The sequence below is a fragment of the Chiloscyllium punctatum genome, chromosome 45, assembly GCF_047496795.1.
Source record: "Chiloscyllium punctatum isolate Juve2018m chromosome 45, sChiPun1.3, whole genome shotgun sequence".
In the NCBI taxonomy this organism is placed as follows: Eukaryota; Metazoa; Chordata; class Chondrichthyes; order Orectolobiformes; family Hemiscylliidae; genus Chiloscyllium; species Chiloscyllium punctatum.
The window spans coordinates 13369834-13388181 of record NC_092783.1 but is presented as its reverse complement, the minus strand read 5'-3'; the positions used below and the strand labels follow the sequence as shown (position 1 = coordinate 13388181).

The following is an 18348-nucleotide window of genomic DNA, read 5'->3' as shown; positions in this document are numbered from 1 at the left end:
GCAAATTTCAGTTGAGGATGTGTGTAATGTTTCCTCCAGCAGCAGGTGGCGAAAACCATGGAGGGTGTTGAGCAAGGGTTTTGAGTAATTCTGTAGAACCACTCCAGGATATTCCAGATTTATTTAATGAATTTAAATTCCACCAGCTGTGGTGGTGAATTTGAATGCTTATTCCCAGTCCCTTTTGATTACTAGTCTCGTGACATTACCAGTACTCCTTTGCACCCAAACAGTTAATTTGTTCAGAAGTCACATGACACCAGGTTATAGTCGAACAGGTCAATTTGAATTCACAATCATTTGGAGGCTGCTCCTTCGTCAGATGAAGTGAAGAAAAGTACATCTGTAATTTCTTGCAAAAATATTTGCTCACGATTACTTATACAATCTTAAAAGGATTAAGCCTTTAAATTATACATTTATGCAGTGTTGATCACTGCGAAATTTGGCAGAGGCTCAACATTGACAGAAATCACAAGATAGATGATTTAAATGTTTAACAAATTTTATCACATACAAAAGTATTATATCAACTGAATATTACTTAAAAGTAACTTTGCATTTCACAACGAAAACTCATTAAACTTTGTAGAATTCAGAAATGAGTTAGTTCATATTAATTTGTTTAATCTGCACATCAGTTTTTTCTGTTGCCTTATATAATATAGTAAACTTAAAGGTCCAGCAGAGGGTGCAGTAACCTTAAATACAATTCAGACACAGGCAATCCAGTATAGGGATAGATTTTGGTAATGTTAAGGAATACTATAAAATTTGTTCTTCCTACCAAAGTGGTTCACCTCAGTTTTTCTGTGTTACATTCCATGTGCCATGTTTTTGCCCGCTCACCAAGTCTGTCCAAATTCTTTTGAAGCAACTTTACATCATCATCACAGCACACTTTCCCTCTTTGTTTTGTGCCCTCCATGAACTTGGAAATATTATATGTAGTCCCCACATCTGTGGCATGGTGGCTTAGTGGTTAGCACTGCTGCCTCACAGCACTAGGGACCTGGGTTCAATTCCAACCTCTGGTGACTGTCTGTGTGAAGTTTGCACATGTCTGCGTGGGTTTCCTCCCACAATCCAAAGATGTGTAGGTTAGGTGAATTGGCCATGCTAAATTATCCATACTGTTCATGGATGTTTAGGCTAGGTGCATTAGTCAGGGGTAAATATAGGACAATAGGGTCGGAGAATGGTCTGGGTGGGTTACTCTTCGGAGGTTTGGTGTGGACTTGTTGGGTCGAAGGGCCTTTTTCCACAATGTAGGGATTCTATGATTCTATGAATGACCTTGGTGACAACTTCACTAGAACTCTTTTATTGTCTTGTGGGATGTGACTGAAACTGACTGGCCAGCATTTATTGCTGTTACCTAGCTGCCCTTGAGAAGGTGGTGTGGACCTGCCTTCTTGAACCACTGCTGTCCATATGTTGTGGGTAGACTGAAAATGCCCTTAAAGGGAATTCCAGGATTTTGACCCATTGAGAGTGAAGGAATGGCAATATATATTTCAAAATCGGTATAGTCAGATCTATGCCATTGCGTGATAGAGCTAAGAATCATCTTAGAGCAGGGGCCTAAAGATGAAGAATGACAATAAGAATAAGAAATGAGTTAATGACAAGTGGAAATGTAGAGGCATGTCTGAAGATGATACCTTAAATTGGGTACCTGAGGGTTCTGTAACAAAAATCTTTATAATAAAGTAAGATATAAATTCTTAACACTCTTTGCAGAGGTTACTAATAGGGCATGTTAACCATGTCATTTGTGAAAATAAACTTGTTGCCAGCTGTCCTTGAGTACTTGGAAGTGTCAATGATGTGGAACCGTTTTTATATTTGTTCCTGTCATGGGTTAGGCCAACACTTAGCCCATACTTAATTGCCCATGAGAAGGTGCAGTACAAAGGAAGTGGTGTTGCTGAAGGACTGTAATTCATTTTCCATGAAGTGAAACTTTATTTTAGTTTTGTTATTTGTTAAATTCAAGGAGTTCTTGAACAAATAAAATTTAACACAGCTGTACACAAAAATTATCATGGTTATTGGGTTCTGTCATTGAACTGCGTTATTGCAATTTGGTGACAAAAGGTGTATAATTTATATTAAAAGAAAATGGAATTTCAATTTCAGAATGGAAATGAAAGGGTGCTAGTTACTTCTGTAAAAGGTTTTTTAAGTTTTAAAAAAGGCAGTCATAGAGATGTGCAACTTGAAAAAGGATCCTTCAGTCCAACTTGTCCGTGCTGATCAGGTATCCTAAATTAATCTAGCCCCATTTGCAAGCATATGGCCCACATTCCTCTAAACCCTTCCTATTCATATACCCATCCCAGACACTTTGCTGCAAATGTTGTAATTATACCAGCCTCCTCCACTTCCTCTGACAGCATATTCCACGCACAAACCACCCTCTGTGAAAAAGTTGCCCCTTAGGTCCCTTTTGTATCTTAAACCTATGCCTGCTAGTTTTTCTCCCCCACCCCAGAGAAAAGACCTTAGTTATCTAGCCTGTCCATGCCCCTCCATCATTTTACAAACCTCTACAGTCACCTGTCGGCCTCCAATGCTCCAGGGAAAATAGCCTCAGCCTATTGTGCCTATCCCTAAAGCTCAAACCCTCCAGCCCTGGCAACATCCTTGTAAATCTTTTCTGAACCCTTTCAAGTTTCACGACATCCTCTTCGTAGCAGGGAGACCAGAATTGCATGCAGTATAGTCAGTTCTGATATAATGTGATAGTTCCGTACCCGTGTGATCTCCTGTTATAAGAAAATCGTGCAATAGATGCTCCATTTAGACTGATGGGGCTGGAACACGTTATAGCCAATATAGGTCAGCAAAGTTTGCATTCTAAAATAAATCTGAATTCTTCAACCGCATTAAAGCCAATTGGCATTGAATAACATGCATTATAGCAGAACAGACTGTATTCCAAAAGTGGCCTAACGAATACCCTGGACAGGTGCAACATGACCTCCGAACTCCTATACTCAATGCACTGACCAATAAAGGCAAGCATGTCAGACATTGCCTTCACTATCCTATCTACCTGCGACTCCACTTTCAAGGCACTATGAACCTGCTCTCCAAGGTCCCTTTGTTCAGCAACATGCCCCAGGACCTTACCATTAAGTGTATAACTCCTGCCCTGATTTGCCTTTCCAAAATGCAGCACCTTGCATTTATCTAAATTAAACTTCAGCTGCCACTTCTCAGCCCATTGGCCCATCTGATCAAGCTCCCATTGTAATGTAAGGTAACCTTCTTCATTGTCCACAACACATCCAATTTTGGTGTCATCTGCAAACTTATTCACCACACCTCCTATGTTTACATCCAAATCATTTCTATAAATGATGAAAATCAGTGGAGTATAAAAGTAGGGAGTTCATAATGTGTCGGTGCTGGAGTTCTATGAGCAGTGTTGATCCCTTACCTAAGGAAAGATACCATTTAATTGAAGGCAGCTCAGAGAATGTTCCCTGAGATGATCCACATTATGGACAAACTGTCTTATGAACAAACAAGTTGAGATTCTTCTCATTGGAAGTTAGGAGAATAAGAAGTGATCTCATTGAAATATAAAGAATTGTTAACAGGCTTCACAGGATAAATGTTGGGAGGATGTATTCCCTCATCGGAGAGTCTAGGACCAGAGGGCATCGTCTCCTGGGAGATCTGGAGGAATTTCTCCTCTGAGATTTGGGAGTTTTTGGAATTTCTTGCTACAGGGAGCTATGGGACAGAGTTTTTGTATATATTTAAGCCTGAGAGAGAAGGCTCAGGAGGGGAATCAAGGGCTATGGGGAAAACGCAGGAAAGTGGATATTAGGAATGTTGGATCAGCCATGATCCTACTAAATGGCAAAGTAAGTTTGATAGGCTGAATATCATTCTCCTGTTCCTCATCGTATGGTTTTATGGCTGTGGAATCTTGTAGTGTTAATGGAAACATGGAATACTGTTGTCTGACCTATACTGTTGGGAATTTGACAGGGAGGTAATACATATAAGAGCATGAGCTGCCTTTTTAGCTTGAAAGATAAATATGTTTTTGTTTCAGTTCACAAGACACCAGGGTTGAGAAGGGGAGCAAGGGAAGTTGGGGGGGACAAGGTACCACAAGAGAAGGCATTAATCAATTAAATTTCCAAACCAGGAAACTTTGGTTAGAAATCTTAAGTTATCAGAATGAAGAAAATTTCGGTGCTCAGATTTGTCAAAAGGTTCAAATTAGTAGATTTAGGAAATTGCCAAATTTGTCAAATCGTCAAATTGTCTCCACAGTCCACGGCAAAGACAGTGTTAGGAGTCAGTTAAATGGAATCCTCCAGTCGTGAGCCTGGGATTAATTTCTCAGGACTTTGTAATGGACAGTGTTGTGAAACAAGTTGAGAATTTATTTTGCTACGTGTTTTAAGATCAATATATTTGAATAGCTTTTTGAAACTTTTTTATGTAATAAAATTCTGTTTAGTTGTTAAAGAATGTCTGCAGCCTTGTATGAATATATTTGTGATTAACCACCCACTTTAAACAAAAGAAAAACTATTAGGCCAGTAATTGCCATAAAGCAGGAACTGCAGACTCCTATGCTGTTAAGGGAAAGATATTTTCGTGTATGATTTATATCAGGGAGGATAAACATGAAAGATGATTAGTTTTGTTTTTATTTCAGAAGAATATTGGATGAGCAAAGTTTTTTGTTTGTTTTGTATTCTGTTCAGAAGACATCAAACCTGAGTTTAGAAGCAAGTTTCATTCTGGGATCTGACTTCTCCAGCAGGGCCATTAACTGGGATCAAACCCATTGGAAACCATTTTTATGTGGATAGGAGGATTGATTCTATTAATGATTTCATATAGATTATTGCAAGATTATATTTGATAATTTGGATTTTCTACTACATCGGAAACTTTAGTTCTTGAAATCCATATTTGAGATGTTTAGTATACAAGCAATTGTTTGGTATTTTGATTACGTTAGTAACAAGAGAGATAATATTAGGTTTATTTCTCTTCAATAAAGTTTTTGCAAATAAATGGCGTAACTGAAAATAATACAACTGGGATGCAAGCTACAAATAGCAAAAGTGAAGGAAAGCCATTGAGATTTTGTGAACACATGACCAATCTGCCCAGATTGGGTCCAGAGAACATTAGTTGAGAAGTAAATCTGGAATGTGAGGGCAACTAAATAGCTGGAATTTGCATTGAATGACTTTCATTTTGAATATGTACGCATCTTGAAACTAAATGAGATCTGTTCACTTGAGCATAATTAGAACATATATATCCAACGGAATTCACTATTCTTTCATGAAATTGTACACATTTAGCCTGAGAGACCCAGAAGAATATCATAACAAGAGGTGTTTGTGTGTCTCCTAGTTCTAAAGATCAGATTTAGCTTTTGCCACTCTAGATGTAGAAGAATATTGATGCCAAGAACTCATTCTCCCAGAAGCATTTGGGTTGGAAGGTTGCGGGACCAGGAATCATGTTTTGGATGCGTTGAACTTTGTTGTCGGTAAGGGACAAGAGACCAGCCAGAAGAATGTTGGAAAAGCAGAATCTGGACATCACAAATATGGTTGGGGATGTCAGTAGTGGGAGGGCTAAGGCACACTTTTTAAAGAATTCTGTTATGTGATATGGGCATCATGAGCAATGCCAGGATTGTTGTCACTGATTTCCATTGGGAATTAGGTAGCTGGTAATAGTGAACCACTTCAAACTGCTTCAGTCCAATTGGCGCACCTACAGTACTGAAGGGATGGGAGTTCCAGCAGTTTGATTCTATGACAGTGTTTGACTGGCAATATAGTTCTAAGTCAGGTTAGTTTTTGGCTTGGAGGGGAACTTGCACGTGGTGGTTTTGCCATGCATCTGTGTCCTGGTCCTCCTAGGTAATTGAGACCGTGGATGTGGAAGATGCTTTTGAAAGAACCTTGGTCAGTTACTGTATTGCATCAAGCATATGAGACACAATGCAGCTATTCTGCATTGGTGGCAGAAGGAGTGAATGTTACATTTGGTGGATGGTGGACTGATTTAGCAGGATGGATGGTGTTGAACTTCCTGTGTGTTACCATCTTAATCAAGACCCAGTACCTTTTTTGAAAACAAATACGCTATTATTTACTGAAAAAGTGAAGTCACAAAATTCCACTATTTCAAATAGATTCTACATAAGTCAAACAAAATAAACACTAAATCCCATCTGAATTAATAAGGATATTGTGATTAATTATAAACTATAAATTGCACATTAAATGGCATATATAACTAAGTCAAATCTTACCTAATTGGCTCATCCATTTGACATATCATCAATCTCAATCATAGCATCCTTCAGAACTGTATTCCTCTCAGAATTTCAGTTCAACCTTTTCTAGGGTTTAACTGATATCCAGCTGACAGCAGAGTACAACCACTGAGTTCAGTGGGCATTGTCTTCAACAAAAATGGTAAAAATCTCCATCACCCGCTTAATTCCATCTGGTAATGTAAATTCACAAGTGTTCATTTCAATTAACAAACAATTGCAGCATCTATATTTATCTTATTCTTAGCTTTTGGGTGTTGATGTTGTCTTCCTCAGCCGACCTGTGCTGCACCATTGGACTCCACATTTCTGAGCTCCTTTTATGATTTCAGCCAGGTTCAGCCTTCCTATAGGTTTTGGTGTCCGATGTTATTGTAAACCTTAATCATTGTATAAACTGGTAGGGGTGGTTTCTTTCTCCTATTAACATCTGTCTGAAAAATGCAAGCTTTGAAGATGTTATAAATTCGATCTCAAATGTTGTTGGAGCTTCACTCAAGCCAGGCAATTGGGGAGTGTTCCATTGCTACCCTGACTTGTGCCTTGGAGATGGTGGGCAGGATTTGGACAGTCAGGAAATAGTTCCTTGCCTCAGAATTGCTCACCTCTGACCTCTTGTAGCCACAGCATTAAAATGGCTGGTTTAGTTCAGTTTCTGGTCATTGGTAACCTGCAGGATGTAGACAGTGGGGATTCAATAATAGTAATGCCATTGAATGTCAAGAGGCAGTGGTTAAATTGCCTTTTGTTGGAGATAGTCATGACTGGGACTTGTGCAGCTCAAATATTCATTCCTCTCATAAGGCCAAGCTGAGGTATAGTCCAATTATTGCTGCATTTTAGCAGACTACTGTAGTTCTGAGAAGTTATCAATGGGACCAAAGATTTTGCAGTCATCAGTGAGCATTCCTACTTTCAGCCTTATGATGGAAGGAAAGTTACTGCTGAAGGTAGCTGAGCTCCAGACCCTAGTCTGAGGAGTTCCTAAAGCAATGACCTAGAACCGAGTAGTTGGTATCTAACAACCACAATTTGCTTTGTGTTAGATATTACTCCATTTAGTAATAACTATATTTCCCCTTGTTTCTGTATTCGCATTGAAGCTGAAATGAGGTGTATAGGTGTAACTCAGTTTTAGTGAGCCAACTATTGTTGATCAGGCATCACCGATGGAGTTGTTGATGGTACCTTCTATCACTGCTGATAATTTCAAATAAGAGAAAGTGGGGACTGCAGACGCTGAAGAGTCAGTTGAAAAGTGGTGCTGGAAAAGCACAGTAGGTGAGATAGCATCTGAGGAGTAGGAGGGTCAATGTTACGGGCATAAGCCCTTCATCAGGAATCCCTGATGGAATGTCCGAAATGTGGACTGCCCTGCTCCTCGGATACTGCCTGACCTGTTGTGCTTTCCCAGCATCACACTTTTCGACTCATAATTTTGAATGTACTGATACAGTACATATTGGTCAAATTGGATTTATCCTTTTTTTGTGATCAGGACAAATCTGGGAAATTTTCCATATTGGTTGAATACCAGTGTTACAGATGTGCTGAAACAGCTTGAGTGAGATTATGGCTAGCTGGAGCATATGCATTCAGTACTTAAGGCGGCATGGTGGCTCAGTTATTAGCACTGCTCCCTCACAGCACCAGGGACCTGGGTTCAATTCCAGCTTCAGTTTGCACATTCTCCCCGTGTCTGTGTGGGTTTCCTCCCACAATCCAAAGATGAGCAGGTTAGGTGAATTGACCATGCTATATTGCCCATAATGTTCATAGTGTGGTTCAGAGTAATTTCCCATAATGTAGGTTAGGTGCATTAGTCAGGGGTAAATATAGAATGGCAGGGAAATGGGTCTGGGTGGGTTGTTCTTCAGAGGGTCGGTATGGACTTGTTGGGCCGAAGGGCCTGCTTCCACACTGTAGGGATTCTATGCTTCTACTAACAGTAAAGGTGTTCTCATGGCTCACAGTTGATGCTATATCCGTAACTTACCATGTTATAAATTGCATCCAAAATGACTGACAAAGAAAAACTTTCTCTCCTTTTCCTGTCAGCAGCATTTGACATACTTCATCAGACTACTCCACTCCCAAAACCGCAATACTACTAAATAAAAATTGAAAACACTGCAGATTCTATAAATCAAACAAAAATAGTTTGAAAAGTTCAGGTTTGTCAGCATCTGTGGAGAGAAATCAGAGTTCATGTTTTAAGTCTGGTGACCCATCCTCAAAGTCCCCCATTCTGAGGAAGGGTCACCGGACCCGAAATGTTAACTCTGATTTCTCTTCACAGATGGAACCAGACCTGCTAAGCTTTCCCAGCAATTTCTGTTTTTGTACTTCAACACTGCTTTCAGCTTAGTCATTCTTAAATTAACTAAACAAAGCCAGAAATCACTTGCAGTTTATTTCACTTTCTACTCCCGAATCATTACCTCTTGTGTTCCCGGCAGATCCAACTTTGGCCCCTTTCTAATTAACATGCTTCCCTGTGGCGATATAGTCCAAAAACACAGCATTAGTGTTCATGTGCGTGCTGACAAGACCCTGCTTTACGCTGCCACGCCTAGCCTTTAATGGAGATGTATAGTTCAATCTTCTCATGTTAATAGTAGCTATATAACAAAGTAACTATTGGTACTAAAATAATTATTGTTTGAAACATGGAAGCCTCAATACAATAAAGACATAGCTTGCAACCGACAGAAATTTAGTAACATGGACCAGGTAACATGTAATTAAAAGTTAAAAGAGTGTCACAAGCCACCCCGCAGAACAATGGAAGTAAAATACTGGAAACATTGCACCTTTTACATAATCAAAAATTTTCTCCATTAAGCAGAATAAGACCATAAGACATAGGAATGGAAGTAAGGCCATTCGGCCCAAGAGTCCACTCTGCCATTTAATCATTTCATCTCCACTTACCTGCACTCTCCACGTAGTCCTTAAATTCTTGCAAGATCAAGAAATTATCAATCTAAATAATAAGAATAATGTATATTGACATCAGCTACATTAGTAAAGTGGAAGAAGTCAGCCATCAACAGACAATGTCGTTTCCTGAAAGAATTATTCACAGGTCTAGAAAAACCTGAGGCAGAATACAGCATCATATTGAGGTAAAGTCAAAACCTATATGTCTTTTTATGCTGAGAAAAATAATATGCCCACTCGTAAAAAATGTCTCATTTCAACTTGAAGGGATGACTAGGATGGAAGTAATTTCTCCAGTCTTGAAGCCAATGGAATAGTTATTGGGAATTATCCTAGTTCCTAACATTGCAATTTGGATTTGTACAAGATTGAATTCAACTCAATAAAACTGTAGCAAGAGAAATATATCTGATCTCCTCAATAGATAAAGGTTTCACAATGTTGTCCAAAGAAAACATGTTCACAAAACTGAATGCAAACCTTGATTTTTGGTAGGTCCCACTGAATGAGAAGTCAAGTTATTGACAACTTGCATTACAAATTTGGAAGATTTTGTTTAATTGATAACCATTTGGTATAGCATCAGCTGCAGAAAGTTTCCTGAAAAAATGACCAGCGTTCTGCAAACTCTTCATGGAGTAGTGTGCCATATGGAGACATCTTAATACACAATGAAACATTTGATCAAAAGATTCAAGAGTGTTGAATCACTTACAGCAAGAAAGTCTGATGCTTAATGAGATGTATGACGTTTCAAAAATCTCTACTTCTTAATTATGTCACGTTGTATGTAGCAAAAACATACTGGCAGATCCACAAACAGCAAGCCATTCATGAATATCTAACTCCTACCTTGGTCCAACTGTTCAATGTTTTCTTGAAACAGTCAATCAACTAGCAAAGTTCTTAACCTATTTTGATGCAAGTTACCAAGCTCCTAAAAGCCAGCTTTGAAGGAAGCGGAAACGTGGTGTTTGAACATGTACCAAGAATAGGAATCTGTACCAGGAACAGGCATTTAAAAAGATCAAGAAAGTGCAATCTTTGCCAACCACTGTGGCAATATATGATCCCGCTTTACCAACCATAATTTCAGCAGTTTCATTTTTATGAAAGGATGTGGGCTTTGCTGGTCAGTGAACCATTTATTGCTAATTTCAAATTGTCCCAGAGATGGCGGTGGTGAACTGCTTCTTTGAAGAGCTCAAGACCCAGATTCTTGTGTGCTGTGGAGGAGTGCTAGTCCTCTAAAACACATTCCTCCAAAAGCCTGTTTGAGGCAGGGTCAATTGAAAATATCAAAGTTGAAATTTATTGACTAACTTTGTTAGTTGTAGGTATTTGGGTGTATGTAACTGGTTACAGCAAAAGAGCTTCCACCACCTAATTGAATCATGGCTTGGTATCGCTCCTGGCACCGGAAAGATTTTTACTGTTTGGGATACCTGCTGGGTCTCCCTTTCTGGAGCATCACAGCAGCCAGTCCGACCAGGCTGTTCAACTGTTACAGTGAAACATTAGAGTGGAATAAAAGAAACATCTTTAACTCTCCAACTGAGCTGATTTCAGTGGAGCAGAATCTCTGAAAGACTTAAAATAAGTCATTTTGGTTAAACAGAGAGAGCCCAGACATGGTCTTCCCCAACAGCCGAAGATGGCCCGAAGGAAAACTGACTAGTTTAATGAGAGACTGATTATCATAGGAACTATGAAATGAATTTAAGCTGATGTGACTTGGATGCAAGCATGAGTATTATGTCCTTAGGGCACAGAAGACTGTATGGTGAATTGTTTAGTTTATTCAGAGGACTTTTGAACAGCATAGCATTTGTATGCAGAGGAACATTCAGTTGCAATAGAGGAAATGCTACATTGTTGCACATAATTTTGTAAATGTGCTTGGAAAACAACAGATGGCAGTTTTCAACCAGTTCAATTCATTGCATGTGATATCAAGAAATAACTAATGACACTGAATGCTGCAAAGACAATATACCTGACAGAACTTCAGTGTGATATTTTAAAGTTCATAACTTAGTGGATTGAAAGACTCAGCAATCACTCTTTATGGAATATTCTTTCTTGAGATGAAAGGGATGAGGAGAAACTGTTATAGAGGAATTAACAGTGACATGCTGATTTAACCATCCCTGGAAAGAAGTGACATAAACAAGCTGTTTCCTGGGAGAGGAGAGAGAGAAGATAAGCCTGCCTGATAATCTGCTGCCTCATGACAAACAGGCAATTAAGTCTGCCTGCAGAAGGAATGTTTTGATATAAAGGGGGTTAATTGCAGTAAAAGCCGTGTTTTAAACAAATAGCTAACTCTGAATGTCACAAGGAACAGAGGAGCTACTTCTGAGAAGGCAAACTACAGATTTGAAGTCTCCAAAGACTATCCATGTTGGGAATGAAGAATCTATTGAATTATTCATAATGTTACACCATAAACTTAAAACAGAGGAAATTGTATAAGAATCCAATATCAGAACAATTCCGTCGCAAAACCTCGAAGAAGAACACTGCAGAAGGATTGAACCCTGGACACTTGCAGAGGCAGAAACTGTTGGTCAAAATTTAGCTAAATTCCACCATTAGCCGAATAATAGATTGAGTTGTGAGATATACTTAGAGTCTTATTTTGATTGCTAGATACATAAATCAGTGTTTCAGTATTTCATTGTGAAATTTCTTAATAAGCTGACAAGTTAAAAGTAACTGGTGGTGATTTACCCACAACACCAACAATAGTTATTATCCTCCAGAAGTAACTGTGTTCCGTGGCCAACCTGTTCCAGTGCAGCTACAATAGGTTATGTCCTATGCACAAGAAGAAAGACAGACATAACCCTGCCAATTACCACCCTATCAATTGACCTTCGATCACCAGTCAAGGGATAGAATGGAAAGTCAATGGTGCTGTCAAGGCAGTAATAGAGAGCAATAACCTGCTCATTGGTGTTCAATTTGGGATACACAGTGTGACCTTGTTCCTGACTTCATTGAAGTCATGGTTTAAACTTGGACAAAAGGGCTGAACTCCAGAGGTGAGAGTGACTAGCTTTGACATCAGGGCTGCATTTGACAAGAGTATAATGAGTTTAATGAGCCCAAGCAAATCTTGAGTCATTGGGAATTGAAAATTCTCCATTGCTTGGAGTCACCTCTAGCACAAAAGAAGATAGAACCAGTTGCTTTAGATCAATTAGTTCGTCCCCAGGACATCACTGCACAAATTCTTTAGGGTTGTGAACTCGCCCAACCAACCTTCAACTGCTTCATTAATGACCTTACGCTCATCATAAGGTTGGAAGTGGGAATGTTTGCTGATGATTACCCAATGTTCCAACACCATTCACACTGCCTCAGACACTGAAGTAGCCATGTGCAGTGAGAACTTGATAACGTCCATTCAATAAATGTTGGCCCAGCAAAACCATATCAACATGCCATGTATGAATAAAAAAGTTCTTGAAAATGTTTACAATGGAGCAATTGCGTCAAGATCAAGTGCATGTAGTTCAATTCTGTATTCCTACAAACCAATCTATTGTGTACCATTTCTCTATTATTTTTCTGTTTAATTCAGTTACAAAATCCATGGTAAATGTAGCTTTGAATCTCAGCCAGCAGTGATGTGTCAATACCGTGTCTAATGTGAGTTTATAATTTTCTTACTCCTCTGTACATCCAGGATTGAGATGACAAATGGCAAATAACATTTGCATTACACAAGTGCCAGATCACCAGCAAGAGAGAATCTCATTGTTTACCTGAATCCCCTATGTAACATCCAAGGAGCTATTATTGACCAATCAACTGAACTGGACCAGCTGTATAAATATTGCGGTTACAAGGACAGATCAGAGGCTAGAAAATCTGGTATAAATGTCTTATCTCTTGACTCCCCAGTGCCTGTCCATCATCTTCAAATACTCTCCAGTTCACCTCCAAGAACACTTAGGAAGCTCATTACAATTCAAGACAAAGCAGGCTGATTATTGGCACTCCATCCATCCTCCTCAACGTTCAGTCCCTTCACCACAGATGCACAAATGTGTACAATCTACAAGATGAACTGCAGTAACCAACCAAAGATTGATTCAGTGATAGCACTTTCCAAGTGTCTAGATTAGAGTGGTGCTGGAAAAGCACAGCATCCAACTTTCCAAGTACATGACCATAACTACATAGGGCAAAGGTAGTAGATATGTGGAAACAGCACCACCTGCAAGCATATCAGACCGTCTTGAACCTAATACTACATTCTCCACTCTTGCTTTGTAAAAATGCGGCAGATTGCTTCCTAACAACACTGCAGGTGTACCTAAACTTGAAGGACTGCAATCATTCAAGAAAGCTGCTCACCATCACCTCAAGGGCATTTGGGGATGAACAATAAATGTGAACCTAGCAAGCATCATCAAATGAATGCATATAAGATGAATGCATATAAGATGCTTAAACAGATTTACAAAGCAGCAACTGTATCAAGGTCAAGTACACATAGTTCATTTTTGAAATCTTAACTGTTGTGTTCCACTTTTCCATTCCCTTTGTTTAATTCAATTACATAACCCATGGCAAATATTGGCTCAGACTCAGCCAGCAGTGTGGCATGTCAATGACTGTCTATTGTGAGTTTATAGTTTTTAATTCATTTTTTACAAATGATGTGATCCAGTAGAAGAGAAGCTGGGAGTTTGACCTGCCTAGGATTGTTAACGTTATTAGTGGTTTGTTGAAAGTGACCTCCTGTGAACTGATTTTATGCATCTGGAATTCAGTAGAACTGTTCTGGCTGAAATTCAAAAGCTTCTGTGAATGAAGAATCTATGAAGTTGGTAAATAAATCCAAGACTCTACAAGTCTTCAAATGTATAAACATCTGATGACCTTTGTTAAAGAATAGTGATCAAATTAACAGTTATTTCTAGAGGTGTGAAATGTGGACAAATCACCTTATCCTTGCTGCTTTCACAGCTGTTATTCTACACACTGCTTCATTAATGTTCATTTTTTCGGAGCATTTGGTCGATTGAGAGTACGATTATGACATTTAGATGAAATGACATGTAAACCAATCCCGTTTGTATTCCTGTTATACAAATGAATATCATTGGAATTCTTAGTTTTATGAAATAGCCAAGGGCATTTTACTTTTGATTTGAGTTGACTGCCAAAAGCAGCTAATAGCAAAACAGTGGCATTATTCTTCCAAGCAGTACTAATATTGTAACTTCCTGCTCGGTGGGGAGGGAGAAATGCATTTGACTTTGCATTTACAGTCATTTTCATATTCATGTTTACCTGCCTTGCCTGTTTATTCAATTTTTTTTCTGAAAATCATCGTTTTCACAGTAGGAGCCATGTAATAGATCTTTTCCAAAGAAGTGATCCATAATTTTGACACTGTGTCCCTCCAAGCTTGCAAATGCCTTGTGATGTTTCTCACTTTTCTCCTTTCACAATTGGAACAGTTCTAGCTCATCTATTTAATGACACTGAATTATTTATCATGCTCGTAACAAAAGATCCCTCTTTTATCTTAAGCTGTAACTAAGTCTTCATATTTTATTTTGCTGTCTTTCCTCCTAAAGTTTCACAGTCTTGAAATCAAAGCATTTCTGATTCCAAGTCACTATTTCTCAGGACTTTACGAATAAGGGATACATCACCTTACATAGTTCCTCTTTTCCTGTAGTAGTCAGCCTCTTTGGAAGGTACTATTTACTTCAATTGGTTTGATTATTTTCTCCACATCTTTCTAGCCCTGATAGCTTGTTTGCAAGTAATCGTTATGGATTTCTTTTAGTTGCAGCTATATCATATTTGCTTAAAACTGCTAAATGCAATTTAAAGTAATGTTAGTCAGGTTAAGAAATATAAGATGCCCAGAGTTTAAAAATCGCACAACACCACGTTATAGTCCATCAGGGTTATTTGGAAGCACTAGCTTTCGGAGTGCTGCTCCTTCATCAGGTGGACAACCACCTGAGGAAAGAGCAGTGCTCCGAAAGCTAGTGCTTCCGAATAAACCTGTTGGACTATAACCTGGTGTTGTGTGATTTTTAACTTTGTCCACCCCAGTCCAACACCAGCACCTCCAAGTCAAGATGCCCAGACTAATTGAACCCTTAGATTGGGAAGTGAGGAAAGCGGTTAACTAAAATCATAACTTTGCATGCATCCCATTTTGCTTACAGTTGATCTGCAGTTGAACATTCATTTATTGGTGTATTTCAGAATTAAGTGTTTTGTGGCAATAACCATGTGTGAAACACATTTTGACCTCCTTTTATGTTGGCTTGACCCTTGCTGCTGTTTTTGGTCTTGAGCTTGATATGAGAATAATTGATTCTTCTCAGGATTCTGATGTGAAGCAGACTCCAGAAAAGTTTGAGGAAGATGAGAATCCCTATGAGCTTCTCCTGACTGCAGAAACAAAGAAGTTAACAACTTTGGATGTATCCCAACATGAAGCAGAAAGTACAGGTATGGCATTGGTATTAAACAGTAGTTAAAGCAAAAAAAAAGTACTTCATAGCCTTTAAGTGTCATTTCTGAAATGAACTAGGGCATTCAGTGTGTTTAGTTTTCTGAAGGTTGCTTTGAACTTTGATAGGCAGAGCTGAGGATATCTTCACAGAAACTCTGGCTCCTGTTTGTTTTTGCTTTCTGAATTTTTAAAACCTTAATGGGTATTAGGATAGACACCATGTTCTCTTCATTTCTGTAGATGATTAATTTCCATCCTCCTTCTATTTATGAGGAAAATTTCCTGAATATTCCAGGAATTACCAAAAGTTTGGAAAATATGTTCGGATTATGCCAACTCCCAATAGAATGCTGATTATCAATGTGCACACGATGTATATTTGTACTGAGTTTTGTTTTTAATCTGGAGATTAATTTACTTTTATAAATGACAGTAGGTAAATCAGTTAGTAAGTTTGCAGATGACACCAAAATTGGAGGTGTAGTGGACAGTGAAGAGGGTTACCTCAGATTACAACAGGATCTGGACCAGATGGGCCAATGGGTTGAGAAGTGGCAGATGGAATTTAATTCAGATAAATGCAAGGTGCTGCATTTTGGGAAAGAAAATCTTAACAGGACTTATGCACTTAATGGTAAGGTCCTAGGGAGTGTTGCTGAACAAAGAGACCTTGGAGTGCAGGTTCATAGCTCCTTGAAAGTGGAGTCGCAGGTAGATAGGATAGTGAAGAAGGCATTTGATATGCTTTCCTTTATTGGTCAGAGTATCGAGTACAGGAGTTGGGAGGTCATGTTGCAGCTGTACAGGATATTGGTTAGGCCACTGTTAGAATATTGCGTGCAATTCTCGTCGTCTTCCTATCGGAAAGATGTTGTGAAACTTGAAAGGGTTCAGAAAAGATTTACAAGGATGTTGCCAGGGTTGGAGGATCTGAGCTACAGGGAGAGGCTGAACAGGCTGGGGCTGTTTTCCCTGGAGCGTCAGGGGCTGAGGGGTTTACCTTATAGACGTTTGCAAAATTATGAGGGGCATGGATAGGATAAATAGACAAAGTCTTTTCCCTGGGGTCAGGGAGTCCAGAACTAGAGGGCATAGGTTTAGGGTGAGAGGGCAACCTTTTCATGCAGAGGGTGGTACATGTATGGAATGAGCTGCCAGAGGATGTGGTGGAGGCTGGTACAATTGCAACATTTAAGAAGCATTTGGATGGATATATGAATAAGAAGCGTTTGGAGGGATATGGGCCGGGTGCTGGTAGGTGGGACTAGAGTGGGTTGGGATATCTGGTCGGCGTGGACGGGTTGGACCGAAGGATCTGTTTCCGTGCTGTACATGTCTATGACTCTATGATCAATGTTTGATGATAGTTATAGAAATAAAATATGTTTTCCATTTAAAAGCAAAATATCGTAATGCTGGAAGTAATAACAGAAAAAAACTGGATTAACCCAGTAGTCAGCCAGCATCTGAGAGAGAGGAAGGGTTAACATTTCAGATAGATAAACTTCCATCAGAACTGAAAAAGTTAAGTGAAGAGAACAAAGGGAACAGTCTGTGAATAGGCAGTAGTCAAGGCAGATGACTTAAATATAAGGTTACAAATGTGATATGATGGAATAAAATTTTGTTCCAGTGTTTGATGATGTGTTTCAGTAGAGATTAACTGGCAAATGGATGTAAATTAAACTATTCTGTTAGAGATGTGGATAAATTCTGTTCGTCATGTAATCTAGCACCAGCATTAATTTGCATACTAAATTAAGTAGATCACTGACCCGTAACTGGCTGATGTCTTGTTGTTTAACATAATGATGTATTGTGTTGTCAGCTTTTCTTCTCCTCATACCAGATGTTGCCTTTTCCTCTAGTCACCACAAATGTGTGGCTTTGCATTTAGTCAGTATTTAGATAAAAATTACATCTGCCATCATGAATTTCAACATATAATTTTGCTTCAAAATGTGAGAAATTAAGTGAATTGTTGAATGTTAAGATACAGCATTCAGCTGCATTAGCATAACATCACAGTGACACGAAATTGTAAATCTGTTATAAAATTGCTTTAAGTATGTGTTTCACAGAAAAGGTCAACTCTTCATTCTTTGTAACATTTTAACATTAGGTATTTGTTTCTGTAGATTTGTGACAAACGTCTTGTGCGCAGCACACTCCTCACATTATAACAGCAAACAAAAGTGAAGTTGCACTTTCGGTTGGATCAGTAACTTAGACATTCTCCTTTGCTCATAAGTTTCTTAAAGGTGCAGTAAAATAGCTCGTTTGAAGAAGGGATATTGTAATGATACAGCAAGTTCTGCATCCTACCCTATCACATTTTCTCCACCTCAGTCAACTCATGGTGCAACACGTGAAATTCGAAGAGAGATAAATTCCCTCTAACTACACAGTCATGCAGAGATTCTGCACATTCTGATCAGCATAATCACTGCATCAAAGCATTAACTGCTAGTTTTGAAAGTTGCTAACATACACTCCTTGACCAAGAAGAAAAAGAGTTGGAAGGAATATTGAAAGTGGGAGAGATGTTTCCCTTGGATGGGGAGTC

The 18348-nt window shown here is 38.9% G+C and overlaps 1 protein-coding gene across 14 annotated transcripts in view; it reads left to right on the top strand.

The window, feature by feature from the left end:
- The window catches only part of LOC140467167 (ankyrin repeat and SAM domain-containing protein 1A-like), a 346018-nt gene that overhangs the window by 133654 nt on the left and 194016 nt on the right, over window positions 1–18348 (top strand). For all 14 annotated transcript variants that reach the window (XR_011955354.1, XM_072563318.1, XM_072563316.1 and 11 more), the window contains one exon: window positions 15652–15778. Coding sequence is in view for 13 of the 14 variants with exons in the window: in XM_072563318.1 (XP_072419419.1) it covers window positions 15652–15778 (127 nt within the window). In the remaining variant the exon portion in view is untranslated. The remainder of the gene's footprint in view (window positions 1–15651; window positions 15779–18348) is intronic.